Here is a 15528-nt window from a genome sequence, read left to right as displayed (position 1 = left end):
AGTGACCGGTATGTGAGGAGGAGGAGGAGGACAGTGACCGGTATGTGAGGAGGAGGAGGAGGACAGTGACCGGTATGTGAGGAGGAGGAGGACAGTGACCGGTATGTGAGGAGGAGGAGGAGGAGGACAGTGACCGGTATGTGAGGAGGAGATCACTCACGTGAGGATATTGGACAGTGACCGGTATGTGAGGAGGAGGAGGAGGACAGTGACCGGTATGTGAGGAGGAGGAGGAGGACAGTGACCGGTATGTGAGGAGGAGGAGGAGGACAGTGACCGGTATGTGAGGAGGAGGAGGAGGACAGTGACCGGTATGTGAGGAGGAGGAGGAGGACAGTGACCGGTATGTGAGGAGGAGGAGGAGGACAGTGACCGGTATGTGAGGAGGAGGAGGAGGAGGACAGTGACCGGTATGTGAGGAGGAGGAGGACAGTGACCGGTATGTGAGAGGAGGAGGAGGACAGTGACCGGTATGTGAGGAGGAGGAGGAGGACAGTGACCGGTATGTGAGGAGGAGGAGGAGGAGGACAGTGACCGGTATGTGAGGAGGAGGAGGAGGAGGACAGTGACCGGTATGTGAGGAGGAGGAGGACAGTGACCGGTATGTGAGGAGGAGGAGGACAGTGACCGGTATGTGAGGAGGAGGAGGACAGTGACCGGTATGTGAGGAGGAGGAGGAGGACAGTGACCGGTATGTGAGGAGGAGGACAGTGACCGGTATGTGAGGAGGAGTGAGGACAGTGACCGGTATGTGAGGAGGAGGAGGACAGTGACCGGTATGTGAGGAGGAGGAGGGGACAGTGACCGGTATGTGAGGAGGAGGAGGATAGTGACTGGTATGTGAGGAGGAGGAGTCTCTTGCTCTCATTACTTGTCTCTGTACACAGGAGGATGCGGCGTCTCCTTTGCATCATTCCACAGCTGCATCTCTGGTAAGTCCTTGCTCCTGCTGTACACCTACCTCAGTGCTGCTCCTATGGCTCGCCATGGTGGTGGGAGTGGTGCTCCTGTGGCTCGCCATGGTGGTGGGAGTGGTGCTCCTGTGGCTCGCCATGGTGGTGGGAGTGGTGCTCCTGTGGCTCGCCATGGTGGTGGGAGTGGTGCTCCTGTGGCTCGCCATGGTGGTTGGAGTGGTGCTCCTGTGGCTCGCCATGGTGGTGGGAGTGGTGCTCCTGTGGCTCGCCATGGTGGTGGGAGTGGTGCTCCTGTGGCTCGCCATGGTGGTGGGAGTGGTGCTCCTATGGCTCGCCATGGTGGTGGGAGTGGTGCTCCTGTGGCTCGCCATGGTGGTGGGAGTGGTGCTCCTGTGGCTCGCCATGGTGGTGGGAGTGGTGCTCCTGTGGCTCGCCATGGTGGTGGGAGTGGTGCTCCTGTGGCTCGCCATGGTGGTGGGAGTGGTGCTCCTGTGGCTCGCTATGGTGGTGGGAGTGGTGCTCCTATGGTTCGCCATGGTGGTGGGAGTGGTGCTCCTGTGGCTCGCCATGGTGGTGGGAGTGGTGCTCCTGTGGCTCGCCATGGTGGTGGGAGTGGTGCTCCTGTGGCTCGCCATGGTGGTGGGAGTGGTGCTCCTATGGCTCGCCATGGTGGTGGGAGTGGTGCTCCTGTGGCTCGCCATGGTGGTGGGAGTGGTGCTCCTGTGGCTCGCCATGGTGGTGGGAGTGGTGCTCCTGTGGCTCGCCATGGTGGTGGGAGTGGTGCTCCTGTGGCTCGCCATGGTGGTGGGAGTGGTGCTCCTGTGGCTCGCCATGGTGGTGGGAGTGGTGCTCCTGTGGCTCGCCATGGTGGTGGGAGTGGTGCTCCTGTGGCTCGCCATGGTGGTGGGAGTGGTGCTCCTGTGGCTCGCCATGGTGGTGGGAGTGGTGCTCCTGTGGCTCGCCATGGTGGTGGGAGTGGTGCTCCTGTGGCTCGCCATGGTGGTGGGAGTGGTGCTCCTGTGGCTCGCCATGGTGGTGGGAGTGGTGCTCCTGTGGCTCGCCATGGTGGTGGGAGTGGTGCTCCTGTGGCTCGCCATGGTGGTGGGAGTGGTGCTCCTGTGGCTCGCCATGGTGGTGGGAGTGGTGCTCCTGTGGCTCGCCATGGTGGTGGGAGTGGTGCTCCTGTGGCTCGCCATGGTGGTGGGAGTGGTGCTCCTGTGGCTCGCCATGGTGGTGGGAGTGGTGCTCCTGTGGCTCGCCATGGTGGTGGGAGTGGTGCTCCTGTGGCTCGCCATGGTGGTGGGAGTGGTGCTCCTGTGGCTCGCCATGGTGGTGGGAGTGGTGCTCCTGTGGCTCGCCATGGTGGTGGGAGTGGTGCTCCTGTGGCTCGCCATGGTGGTGGGAGTGGTGCTCCTGTGGCTCGCCATGGTGGTGGGAGTGGTGCTCCTGTGGCTCGCCATGGTGGTGTGTGTGCACATGATGGGAGTTGTGTGCTGATGATGGGAGTTGTGTGCTGATGATGGGAGTTGTGTGCACATGATGGGAGTTGTGTGCACATGGTGGGAGTGCTGCTCCTGTGGCTCGCCATGGTGGTGGGAGTGGTGCTCCTGTGACTCGCCATGGTGGTGGGAGTGGTGCTCCTGTGGCTCGCCGTAGTGCTCCTGTGGCTCGCCATGGTGGTGGGAGTGGTGCTCCTGTGGCTCGCCATGGTGGTGGGAGTGGTGCTCCTGTGGCTCGCCATGGTGGTGGGAGTGGTGCTCCTGTGGCTCGCCATGGTGGTGGGAGTGGTGCTCCTGTGGCTCGCCATGGTGGTGGGAGTGGTGCTCCTGTGGCTCGCCATGGTGGTGGGAGTGGTGCTCCTGTGGCTCGCCATGGTGGTGGGAGTGGTGCTCCTGTGGCTCGCCATGGTGGTGGGAGTGGTGCTCCTGTGGCTCGCCATGGTGGTGGGAGTGGTGCTCCTGTGGCTCGCCATGGTGGTGGGAGTGGTGCTCCTGTGGCTCGCCATGGTGGTGGGAGTGGTGCTCCTGTGGCTCGCCATGGTGGTGGGAGTGGTGCTCCTATGGTTCGCCATGGTGGTGGGAGTGGTGCTCCTGTGGCTCGCCATGGTGGTGTGTGTGCACATGATGGGAGTTGTGTGCTGATGATGGGAGTTGTGTGCTGATGATGGGAGTTGTGTGCACATGATGGGAGTTGTGTGCACATGGTGGGAGTGCTGCTCCTGTGGCTCGCCATGGTGGTGGGAGTGGTGCTCCTGTGACTCGCCATGGTGGTGGGAGTGGTGCTCCTGTGGCTCGCCGTAGTGCTCCTGTGGCTCGCCATGGTGGTGGGAGTGGTGCTCCTGTGGCTCGCCATGGTGGTGGGAGTGGTGCTCCTATGGCTCGCCATGGTGGTGGGAGTGGTGCTCCTGTGGCTCGCCATGGTGGTGGGAGTGGTGCTCCTGTGGCTCGCCATGGTGGTGGGAGTGGTGCTCCTGTGGCTCGCCATGGTGGTGGGAGTGGTGCTCCTATGGCTCGCCATGGTGGTGGGAGTGGTGCTCCTATGGCTCGCCATGGTGGTGGGAGTGGTGCTCCTGTGGCTCGCCATGGTGGTGGGAGTGGTGCTCCTGTGGCTCGCCATGGTGGTGGGAGTGGTGCTCCTGTGGCTCGCCATGGTGGTGGGAGTGGTGCTCCTGTGGCTCGCCATGGTGGTGGGAGTGGTGCTCCTGTGGCTCGCCATGGTGGTGGGAGTGGTGCTCCTGTGGCTCGCCATGGTGGTGTGTGTGCTGATGATGGGAGTTGTGTGCTGATGATGGGAGTGCTGCTCCTGTGTCTCCTCTGAGTGCCTTCTCCTCTGCCTCCACAGATGTGACATGTGAGGAGCCCCTGAGGGTCGGTGCAGGGATCGGCAGGTGTGCGGCCCCCCGGGCACAGCATGGCCCAGACCTCCAGCAGCAATGGCCTCAGACAGAACGGAAGAAAGGATGTGGGGAAGGAGGAGGCCATACAGATGGAGGCCGAGGCCCTGGACAAGCTGCGCAGGGAGAAGAGGCTGCTGGGCTCTGCAGGGAGCGCACCCCCGGGGTCTGGGGTGCAGGACCTCATGGTCTTCCCAGAGTCGGACCCCCAGCTGCGGGCGCAGAACTCCCTATACAATGTGGATGTGGAGAAGCTGCCGCTGGCTGAGCTGGAGAAGTTACTGCTAGACGACACATTTGTGGGGGTCCCCACCCCCCGAGTCCTGCCTCAGACACAGGTCTTATGTCCCCCCGTGTCCTCACAGTCATTCCGGACCCCCACCTTCCAGTGCAGTCAGTGGACCCCAGTGCCTTTACCCCAGCCCGCCTTCCAGCCCCCGGGCAGGGCCCTGCAGTTCCTGAGTCTTCCAGCAGCGGCCCCCTACGCCTCCTTCTCTATGTCAGGCCGTGCCCCCTTCCCTATGAGAGGAGCGCTTCCCCCTTACCCCGGGGGGGTCACTCCTGACATGGCAAAGTTATTGGATAAAATAGCGCGGACCTCAGAACTCTTACGGAATGGAAAGTCCAACCATGAGACCCGATCACCACAAAGCCCGATGCCAGGATCCCCCCAGGAGGGCGCTGACCAGGCACAGGACATGAGTAAGTTTGACTGGCTGGACCTGGATCCCCTCAGCAAACCCAAGGCTGAGGCTGTGGAGCTGTCAGGGGGCGCAGAGGCGGCTGCCATGGGGTCGGAGGCAGGAGACCCCTGGGACGCCGTGCTATTGGAGGAGAAACCTGTCACATCCACTTACACTGAGAGGAAGGTGGGGGGCCGATCCCCTTCAGGGGCCACAGTCACCCGGAGCCACTCCCTAAACCTGCGGCCGGCACATGGGCAGCTCTCCAGGAGTCAGAGCACAGAGGTAAGTGTCATGGGGGCGGGCACAGAACCAGGATCAGGAACCAGGATCACATGTAGAATTAATAGAATCTGGATTTTCCAAGAGAAGGCCGTGGGGGTACACGCGGGGGATGTGGGGGTACACGCGGGGGAAGCGGGGGGTACACTAGGGGGAAGCGGGGGGTTCTGTGGGGGTACACTAGGGGGAAGCGGGGGGGTTCTGTGGGGGATGTGGGGGTGCACTCGGGGGAGGCGGGGGATGTGGGGGTGCACTCGGGGGATGTGGGGGTGCACTCGGGGGATGTGGGGGTGCACTCGGGGGATGTGGGGGTGCACTCGGGGGAGGCGGGGGTGCACTCGGGGGAGGCGGGGGATGTGGGGGTGCACTCGGGGGAGGCGGGGGATGTGGGGGTGCACTCGGGGGAGGCGGGGGGTACACTCTGGGGAAGCGGGGGGTTCTGTGGGGGATGTGGGGGTACACTCGGGGGAGGCGGGGGATGTGGGGGTGCACGCGGGGGATGTGGGGGTGCACTCGGGGGAGGCGGGGGATGTGGGGGTGCACTCGGGGGAGGCGGGGGGATTTGGCGGTACAATCCGTTCCCTTGGGGCTGATGGGTGATCCATACACGGGGGCCGCTGAAGGTCTCTGATGTTTCTGCCCGGGGCGTCCTCTGAATACCTCGGGTTGAGAAGAAAACAATCAGCGCCTCCCCCTCCCCCGGCCGCTTCCTCTGCACTTCCCGCTGATGTTTTGCTTGGATGAGATTTCCCAGGACGTCTCCCGCGTGTCCATGAATTTTCCAGCAATTCATTCATTTATATGAAAATGTTAAACCACAAAAATGTGCAGTGATCCAGAAGATCCATAGAAAAGTCTCCCCCAAGGTACGAGGTCACATGTCCCTGCTGGGGTCACCTGATCTAATAATACACATGACCTCTGACCCCCTAGTACAAGGTGAAGACACTGCACAGACACACTGTACAGACACCTCTGCTCCCTGTCCTCCTGCACATGTCACTACTCCCGCCGTCTCCTGTGATTGTGGCAGTCTCTTCTCATGGCCCCTCCACCTGTGTCTGACTGTCTCACACAGCTGCAGTCTCTTCTCATGGCCCCTCCCCTGTGTCTGACTGTCTCACACAGCACCAGTCTCTTCTCATGGCCCCTCCACCTGTGTCTGACTGTCTCACACAGCTGCAGTCTCTTCTCATGGCCCCTCCCCCTGTGTCTGACTGTCTCACACAGCACCAGTCTCTTCTCATGGCCCCTCCACCTGTGTCTGACTGTCTCACACAGCGGCAGTCTCTTCTCATGGCCCCTCCCCCTGTGTCTGACTGTCTCACACAGCACCAGTCTCTTCTCATGGCCCCTCCACCTGTGTCTGACTGTCTCACACAGCGGCAGTCTCTTCTCATGGCCCCTCCCCCTGTGTCTGACTGTCTCACACAGCTGCAGTCTATTCTCATGGCCCCTCCCCCTGTGTCTGACTGTCTCACACAGCAGCAGTCTCTTCTCATGGCCCCTCCACCTGTGTCTGACTGTCTCACACAGCGGCAGTCTCTTCTCATGGCCCCTCCACCTGTGTCTGACTGTCTCACACAGCTGCAGTCTCTTCTCATGGCCCCTCCCCTGTGTCTGACTGTCTCACACAGCAGCAGTCTCTTCTCATGGCCCCTCCCCCTGTGTCTGACTGTCTCACACAGCGGCAGTCTCTTCTCATGGCCCCTCCCCCTGTGTCTGACTGTCTCACACAGCTGCAGTCTCTTCTCATGGCCCCTCTGACTGTCTCACACAGCACCAGTCTCTTCTCATGGCCCCTCCCCCTGTGTCTGACTGTCTCACACAGCAGCAGTCTCTTCTCATGGCCCCTCCCCCTGTGTCTGACTGTCTCACACAGCGGCAGTCTCTTCTCATGGCCCCTCCCCCTGTGTCTGACTGTCTCACACAGCGGCAGTCTCTTCTCATGGCCCCTCCACCTGTGTCTGACTGTCTCACACAGCGGCAGTCTCTTCTCATGGCCCCTCCACCTGTGTCTGACTGTCTCACACAGCACCAGTCTCTTCTCATGGCCCCTCCACCTGTGTCTGACTGTCTCACACAGCGGCAGTCTCTTCTCATGGCCCCTCCACCTGTGTCTGACTGTCTCACACAGCGGCAGTCTCTTCTCATGGCCCCTCCCCCTGTGTCTGACTGTCTCACACAGCAGCAGTCTCTTCTCATGGCCCCTCCCCCTGTGTCTGACTGTCTCACACAGCGGCAGTCTCTTCTCATGGCCCCTCCACCTGCACGTGTGACTGACTGCCTCACACAGCGGCAGTCTCTTCTCGTGGCCCCTCCACCTGTCTGACTGTCTCACACAGCGGCAGTCTCTTCTCATGGCCCCTCCACCTGTGTCTGACTGTCTCACACAGCACCAGTCTCTTCTTGTGGCCCCTCCACCTGTGTCTGACTGTCTCACACAGCAGCAGTCTCTTCTCATGGCCCCTCCACCTGTGTCTGACTGTCTCACACAGCGGCAGTCTCTTCTCATGGCCCCTCCCCCTGTGTCTGACTGTCTCACACAGCAGCAGTCTCTTCTCATGGCCCCTCCCCCTGTGTCTGACTGTCTCACACAGCACCAGTCTCTTCTCATGGCCCCTCCACCTGTGTCTGTCTGTCTCACACAGCGGCAGTCTCTTCTCATGGCCCCTCCACCTGTGACTGACTGCCTCACACAGCGGCAGTCTCTTCTCGTGGCCCCTCCACCTGTCTGACTGTCTCACACAGCGGCAGTCTCTTCTCATGGCCCCTCCACCTGTGTCTGACTGTCTCACACAGCACCAGTCTCTTCTCATGGCCCCTCCCCCTGTGTCTGACTGTCTCACACAGCAGCAGTCTCTTCTCATGGCCACTCCACCTGTGTCTGACTGTCTCACACAGCGGCAGTCTCTTCTCATGGCCCCTCCACCTGTGTCTGACTGTCTCACACAGCGGCAGTCTCTTCTCATGGCCCCTCCACCTGTGTCTGACTGTCTCACACAGCAGCAGTCTCTTCTCATGGCCCCTCCCCCTGTGTCTGACTGTCTCACACAGCGGCAGTCTCTTCTCATGGCCCCTCCACCTGTGTCTGACTGTCTCACACAGCGGCAGTCTCTTCTCATGGCCCCTCCACCTGTGTCTGACTGTCTCACACAGCACCAGTCTCTTCTCATGGCCCCTCCACCTGTGTCTGACTGTCTCACACAGCGGCAGTCTCTTCTCATGGCCCCTCCACCTGTGTCTGACTGTCTCACACAGCGGCAGTCTCTTCTCATGGCCCCTCCCCCTGTGTCTGACTGTCTCACACAGCAGCAGTCTCTTCTCATGGCCCCTCCCCCTGTGTCTGACTGTCTCACACAGCGGCAGTCTCTTCTCATGGCCCCTCCACCTGCACGTGTGACTGACTGTCTCACACAGCGGCAGTCTCTTCTCGTGGCCCCTCCACCTGTCTGACTGTCTCACACAGCGGCAGTCTCTTCTCATGGCCCCTCCACCTGTGTCTGACTGTCTCACACAGCACCAGTCTCTTCTTGTGGCCCCTCCACCTGTGTCTGACTGTCTCACACAGCAGCAGTCTCTTCTCATGGCCCCTCCACCTGTGTCTGACTGTCTCACACAGCGGCAGTCTCTTCTCATGGCCCCTCCCCCTGTGTCTGACTGTCTCACACAGCAGCAGTCTCTTCTCATGGCCCCTCCCCCTGTGTCTGACTGTCTCACACAGCACCAGTCTCTTCTCATGGCCCCTCCACCTGTGTCTGTCTGTCTCACACAGCGGCAGTCTCTTCTCATGGCCCCTCCACCTGTGTCTGACTGTCTCACACAGCAGCAGTCTCTTCTCATGGCCCCTCCACCTGTGTCTGACTGTCTCACACAGCAGCAGTCTCTTCTCATGGCCCCTCCACCTGTGTCTGACTGTCTCACACAGCGGCAGTCTCTTCTCATGGCCCCTCCACCTGTGTCTGACTGTCTCACACAGCAGCAGTCTCTTCTCATGGCCACTCCACCTGTGTCTGACTGTCTCACACAGCGGCAGTCTCTTCTCATGGCCCCTCCACCTGTGTCTGACTGTCTCACACAGCGGCAGTCTCTTCTCATGGCCCTCCACCTGTGTCTGACTGTCTCACACAGCAGCAGTCTCTTCTCATGGCCCCTCCCCCTGTGTCTGACTGTCTCACACAGCAGCAGTCTCTTCTCATGGCCCCTCCACCTGTGTCTGACTGTCTCACACAGCAGCAGTCTCTTCTCATGGCCCCTCCACCTGTGTCTGACTGTCTCACACAGCAGCAGTCTCTTCTCATGGCCCCTCCCCCTGTGTCTGACTGTCTCACACAGCAGCAGTCTCTTCTCATGGCCCCTCCCCCTGTGTCTGACTGTCTCACACAGCAGCAGTCTCTTCTCATGGCCCCTCCCCCTGTGTCTGACTGTCTCACACAGCGGCAGTCTCTTCTCATGGCCCCTCCCCCTGTGTCTGACTGTCTCACACAGCGGCAGTCTCTTCTCATGGCCCCTCCCCCTGTGTCTGACTGTCTCACACAGCAGCAGTCTCTTCTCGTGGCCCCTCCACCTGTGTCTGACTGTCTCACACAGCAGCAGTCTCTTCTCATGGCCCCTCCACCTGTGTCTGACTGTCTCACACAGCAGCAGTCTCTTCTCATGGCCCCTCCACCTGTGTCTGACTGTCTCACACAGCAGCAGTCTCTTCTCATGGCCCCTCCACCTGTGTCTGACTGTCTCACACAGCAGCAGTCTCTTCTCATGGCCCCTCCACCTGTGTCTGACTGTCTCACACAGCAGCAGTCTCTTCTCATGGCCCCTCCACCTGTGTCTGACTGTCTCACACAGCGGCAGTCTCTTCTCATGGCCCCTCCCCCTGTGTCTGACTGTCTCACACAGCACCAGTCTCTTCTTGTGGCCCCTCCACCTGTGTCTGACTGTCTCACACAGCACCAGTCTCTTCTCATGGCCCCTCCCCCTGTGTCTGACTGTCTCACACAGCAGCAGTCTCTTCTCATGGCCCCTCCCCCTGTGTCTGACTGTCTCACACAGCACCAGTCTCTTCTCATGGCCCCTCCACCTGTGTCTGACTGTCTCACACAGCGGCAGTCTCTTCTCATGGCCCCTCCACCTGTGTCTGACTGTCTCACACAGCGGCAGTCTCTTCTCATGGCCCCTCCCCCTGTGTCTGTCTGTCTCACACAGCGGCAGTCTCTTCTCATGGCCCCTCCCCCTGTGTCTGACTGTCTCACACAGCGGCAGTCTCTTCTCATGGCCCCTCCTTCTGTGTCTGACTGTCTCACACAGCAGCAGTCTCTTCTCATGGCCCCTCCCCCTGTGTCTGACTGTCTCACACAGCAGCAGTCTCTTCTCATGGCCCCTCCCCCTGTGTCTGACTGTCTCACACAGCGGCAGTCTCTTCTCATGGCCCCTCTGACTGTCTCACACAGCGGCAGTCTCTTCTCATGGCCCCTCCACCTGTGTCTGTCTGTCTCACACAGCTGCAGTCTCTTCTCATGGCCCCTCCCCCTGTGTCTGACTGTCTCACACAGCGGCAGTCTCTTCTCATGGCCCCTCCACCTGTGTCTGACTGTCTCACACAGCGGCAGTCTCTTCTCATGGCCCCTCCACCTGTGTCTGACTGTCTCACACAGCGGCAGTCTCTTCTCATGGCCCCTCCACCTGTGTCTGACTGTCTCACACAGCAGCAGTCTCTTCTCATGGCCCCTCCCCCTGTGTCTGACTGTCTCACACAGCAGCAGTCTCTTCTCATGGCCCCTCCACCTGTGTCTGACTGTCTCACACAGCGGCAGTCTCTTCTCATGGCCCCTCCCCCTGTGTCTGACTGTCTCACACAGCGGCAGTCTCTTCTCATGGCCCCTCCACCTGTGTCTGACTGTCTCACACAGCTGCAGTCTCTTCTCATGGCCCCTCCCCCTGTGTCTGACTGTCTCACACAGCAGCAGTCTCTTCTCATGGCCCCTCCCCCTGTGTCTGACTGTCTCACACAGCGGCAGTCTCTTCTCATGGCCCCTCCACCTGTGTCTGACTGTCTCACACAGCAGCAGTCTCTTCTCATGGCCCCTCCACCTGTGTCTGACTGTCTCACACAGCAGCAGTCTCTTCTCATGGCCCCTCCACCTGTGTCTGACTGTCTCACACAGCACCAGTCTCTTCTCATGGCCCCTCCCCCTGTGTCTGACTGTCTCACACAGCGGCAGTCTCTTCTCATGGCCCCTCCCCCTGTGTCTGACTGTCTCACACAGCAGCAGTCTCTTCTCATGGCCCCTCCACCTGTGTCTGACTGTCTCACACAGCAGCAGTCTCTTCTCATGGCCCCTCCCCCTGTGTCTGACTGTCTCACACAGCGGCAGTCTCTTCTCATGGCCCCTCCCCCTGTGTCTGACTGTCTCACACAGCAGCAGTCTCTTCTCATGGCCCCTCCCCCTGTGTCTGACTGTCTCACACAGCGGCAGTCTCTTCTCATGGCCCCTCTGACTGTCTCACACAGCGGCAGTCTCTTCTCATGGCCCCTCCCCCTGTGTCTGTCTGTCTCACACAGCTGCAGTCTCTTCTCATGGCCCCTCCCCCTGTGTCTGACTGTCTCACACAGCGGCAGTCTCTTCTCATGGCCCCTCCACCTGTGTCTGACTGTCTCACACAGCGGCAGTCTCTTCTCATGGCCCCTCCACCTGTGTCTGACTGTCTCACACAGCTGCAGTCTCTTCTCATGGCCCCTCCCCCTGTGTCTGACTGTCTCACACAGCAGCAGTCTCTTCTCATGGCCCCTCCCCCTGTGTCTGACTGTCTCACACAGCGGCAGTCTCTTCTCATGGCCCCTCCACCTGTGTCTGACTGTCTCACACAGCAGCAGTCTCTTCTCATGGCCCCTCCACCTGTGTCTGACTGTCTCACACAGCAGCAGTCTCTTCTCATGGCCCCTCCACCTGTGTCTGACTGTCTCACACAGCACCAGTCTCTTCTCATGGCCCCTCCCCCTGTGTCTGACTGTCTCACACAGCGGCAGTCTCTTCTCATGGCCCCTCCACCTGTGTCTGACTGTCTCACACAGCAGCAGTCTCTTCTCATGGCCCCTCCCCCTGTGTCTGACTGTCTCACACAGCGGCAGTCTCTTCTCATGGCCCCTCCACCTGTGTCTGACTGTCTCACACAGCAGCAGTCTCTTCTCATGGCCCCTCCACCTGTGTCTGACTGTCTCACACAGCAGCAGTCTATTCTCATGGCCCCTCCCCCTGTGTCTGACTGTCTCACACAGCGGCAGTCTCTTCTCATGGCCCCTCCCCCTGTGTCTGACTGTCTCACACAGCAGCAGTCTCTTCTCATGGCCCCTCCCCCTGTGTCTGACTGTCTCACACAGCAGCAGTCTCTTCTCATGGCCCCTCTGACTGTCTCTCTCTCTTGTAGATGGACGCTGGGAGCGCGCGGACGCCCTCTGTCAGATCCGCTCTCCAGGATTTGGAGGTTCAGGATGAAGAAGTTGCGGCTTTCTGTAAAGAGGTGGAAAGGTGAGGGGTCAGGGGTCACACCGGGAGGCTCCAGGGATTCGTTGTCACAATATTACCAGATATACCATATATCTGTCAGGCATCACCCCAACTACTTCAACCAGCCCAAATTTACCAGCACCAGCCTGTGCCTGCAGGTCAGAGGAGGGCGGGTGATGGAGGGGTGACTGCACCTATAGGGGAGGCAGTACCAGCCTGTGCCTGCAGGTCAGAGGAGGGGGGGTGATGGAGGGGTGACTGCACCTATAGGGGAGGCAGTACCAGCCTGTGCCTGCAGGTCAGAGGAGGGCGGGTGATGGAGGGGTGACTGCACCTATAGGGGAGGCAGTACCAGCCTGTGCCTGCAGGTCAGAGGATGGGGGGTGATGGAGGGGTGACTGCACCTATAGGGGAGGCAGTACCAGCCTGTGCCTGCAGGTCAGAGGAGGGCGGGTGATGGAGGGGTGACTGCACCTATAGGGGAGGCAGTACCAGCCTGTGCCTGCAGGTCAGAGGAGGGCGGGTGATGGAGGGGTGACTGCACCTATAGGGGAGGCAGTACCAGCCTGTGCCTGCAGGTCAGAGGAGGGCGGGTGATGGAGGGGTGACTGCACCTATAGGAGAGGCAGTACCAGCCTGTGCCTGCAGGTCAGAGGAGGGCGGGTGATGGAGGGGTGACTGCACCTATAGGGGAGGCAGTACCAGCCTGTGCCTGCAGGTCAGAGGATGGGGGGTGATGGAGGGGTGACTGCACCTATAGGGGAGGCAGTACCAGCCTGTGCCTGCAGGTCAGAGGAGGGCGGGTGATGGAGGGGTGACTGCACCTATAGGGGAGGCAGTACCAGCCTGTGCCTGCAGGTCAGAGGAGGGCGGGTGATGGAGGGTGACTGCACCTATAGGGGAGGCAGTACCAGCCTGTGCCTGCAGGTCAGAGGATGGCGGGTGATGGAGGGGTGACTGCACCTATAGGGGAGGCAGTACCAGCCTGTGCCTGCAGGTCAGAGGAGGGGGGGGTGATGGAGGGGTGACTGCACCTATAGGGGAGGCAGTACCAGCCTGTGCCTGCAGGTCAGAGGAGGGCGGGTGATGGAGGGGTGACTGCACCTATAGGGGAGGCAGTACCAGCCTGTGCCTGCAGGTCAGAGGAGGGCGGGTGATGGAGGGGTGACTGCACCTCTAGGGGAGGCAGTACCAGCCTGTGCCTGCAGGTCAGAGGAGGGCGGGTGATGGAGGGGTGACTGCACCTATAGGGGAGGCAGTACCAGCCTGTGCCTGCAGGTCAGAGGAGGGCGGGTGATGGAGGGGTGACTGCACCTATAGGGGAGGCAGTACCAGCCTGTGCCTGCAGGTCAGAGGAGGGCGGGTGATGGAGGGTGACTGCACCTATAGGGGAGGCAGTACCAGCCTGTGTCTGCAGGTCAGAGGAGGGGGGGTGATGGAGGGGTGACTGCACCTATAGGGGAGGCAGTACCAGCCTGTGCCTGCAGGTCAGAGGAGGGCGGGTGATGGAGGGGTGACTGCACCTATAGGGGAGGCAGTACCAGCCTGTGTCTGCAGGTCAGAGGAGGGCGGGTGATGGAGGGGTGACTGCACCTATAGGGGAGGCAGTACCAGCCTGTGCCTGCAGGTCAGAGGAGGGCGGGTGATGGAGGGGTGACTGCACCTATAGGGGAGGCAGTACCAGCCTGTGCCTGCAGGTCAGAGGAGGGCGGGTGATGGAGGGGTGACTGCACCTATAGGGGAGGCAGTACCAGCCTGTGTCTGCAGGTCAGAGGAGGGGGGGTGATGGAGGGGTGACTGCACCTATAGGGGAGGCAGTACCAGCCTGTGCCTGCAGGTCAGAGGAGGGCGGGTGATGGAGGGGTGACTGCACCTATAGGGGAGGCAGTACCAGCCTGTGCCTGCAGGTCAGAGGAGGGCGGGTGATGGAGGGGTGACTGCACCTATAGGGGAGGCAGTACCAGCCTGTGCCTGCAGGTCAGAGGAGGGCGGGTGATGGAGGGGTGACTGCACCTATAGGGGAGGCAGTACCAGCCTGTGTCTGCAGGTCAGAGGAGGGGGGGTGAGGAGGGGTGACTGCACCTATAGGGGAGGCAGTACCAGCCTGTGCCTGCAGGTCAGAGGAGGGCGGGTGATGGAGGGGTGACTGCACCTATAGGGGAGGCAGTACCAGCCTGTGTCTGCAGGTCAGAGGAGGGGGGGTGATGGAGGGGTGACTGCACCTATAGGGGAGGCAGTACCAGCCTGTGCCTGCAGGTCAGAGGAGGGCGGGTGATGGAGGGGTGACTGCACCTATAGGGGAGGCAGTACCAGCCTGTGCCTGCAGGTCAGAGGAGGGCGGGTGATGGAGGGGTGACTGCACCTATAGGGGAGGCAGTACCAGCCTGTGCCTGCAGGTCAGAGGAGGGCGGGTGATGGAGGGGTGACTGCACCTATAGGGGAGGCAGTACCAGCCTGTGCCTGCAGGTCAGAGGAGGGCGGGTGATGGAGGGGTGACTGCACCTATAGGGGAGGCAGCACCAGCCTGTGCCTGCAGGTCAGAGGAGGGCTGGTGATGGAGGGGTGACTGCACCTATAGGAGAGGCAGTACCAGCCTGTGCCTGCAGGTCAGAGGAGGGCGGGTGATGGAGGGGTGACTGCACCTATAGGGGAGGCAGTACCAGCCTGTGTCTGCAGGTCAGAGGAGGGCGGGTGATGGAGGGGTGACTGCACCTATAGGGGAGGCAGTACCAGCCTGTGCCTGCAGGTCAGAGGAGGGCGGGTGATGGAGGGGTGACTGCACCTATAGGGGAGGCAGTACCAGCCTGTGCCCGCAGGTCAGAGGAGGGCGGGTGATGGAGGGTGACTGCACCTATAGGGGAGGCAGTACCAGCCTGTGCCTGCAGGTCAGAGGAGGGCGGGTGATGGAGGGTGACTGCACCTATAGGGGAGGCAGTACCAGCCTGTGCCTGCAGGTCAGAGGAGGGCGGGTGATGGAGGGGTGACTGCACCTATAGGGGAGGCAGTACCAGCCTGTACCTGCAGGTCAGAGGAGGGCGGGTGATGGAGGGTGACTGCACCTATAGGGGAGGCAGTACCAGCCTGTGCCTGCAGGTCAGAGGAGGGCGGGTGATGGAGGGGTGACTGCACCTATAGGGGAGGCAGTACCAGCCTGTGCCTGCAGGTCAGAGGAGGGCGGGTGATGGAGGGGTGACTGCACCTATAGGAGAGTCAGTACCAGCCTGTGCCTGCAGGTCAGAGGAGGGCGGGTGATG

General features: G+C 61.1%; 1 protein-coding gene across 1 annotated transcript in view; it reads left to right on the top strand.

The window, feature by feature from the left end:
• Positions 1-755: 755 nt before the first annotated feature.
• LOC140112355 (phosphatidylinositol 4-phosphate 3-kinase C2 domain-containing subunit alpha-like) overlaps positions 756-15528 on the top strand; it is a gene marked incomplete at its 3' end in the record, with an annotated part of 37151 nt that continues 22378 nt past the window's right edge. Inside the window, exons 1-4 of the mRNA XM_072132462.1 lie at positions 756-776; positions 888-932; positions 3756-4775; positions 12195-12295. Coding sequence (XP_071988563.1) covers positions 3825-4775; positions 12195-12295 — 1052 coding nt within the window. The remainder of the gene's footprint in view (positions 777-887; positions 933-3755; positions 4776-12194; positions 12296-15528) is intronic.

This window comes from Engystomops pustulosus, unplaced genomic scaffold (genome assembly GCF_040894005.1).
Source record: "Engystomops pustulosus unplaced genomic scaffold, aEngPut4.maternal MAT_SCAFFOLD_713, whole genome shotgun sequence".
In the NCBI taxonomy this organism is placed as follows: Eukaryota; Metazoa; Chordata; class Amphibia; order Anura; family Leptodactylidae; genus Engystomops; species Engystomops pustulosus.
The sequence above is the reverse complement of the archived record's forward strand: the minus strand, read 5'-3'. Positions and strand labels throughout refer to the sequence as shown.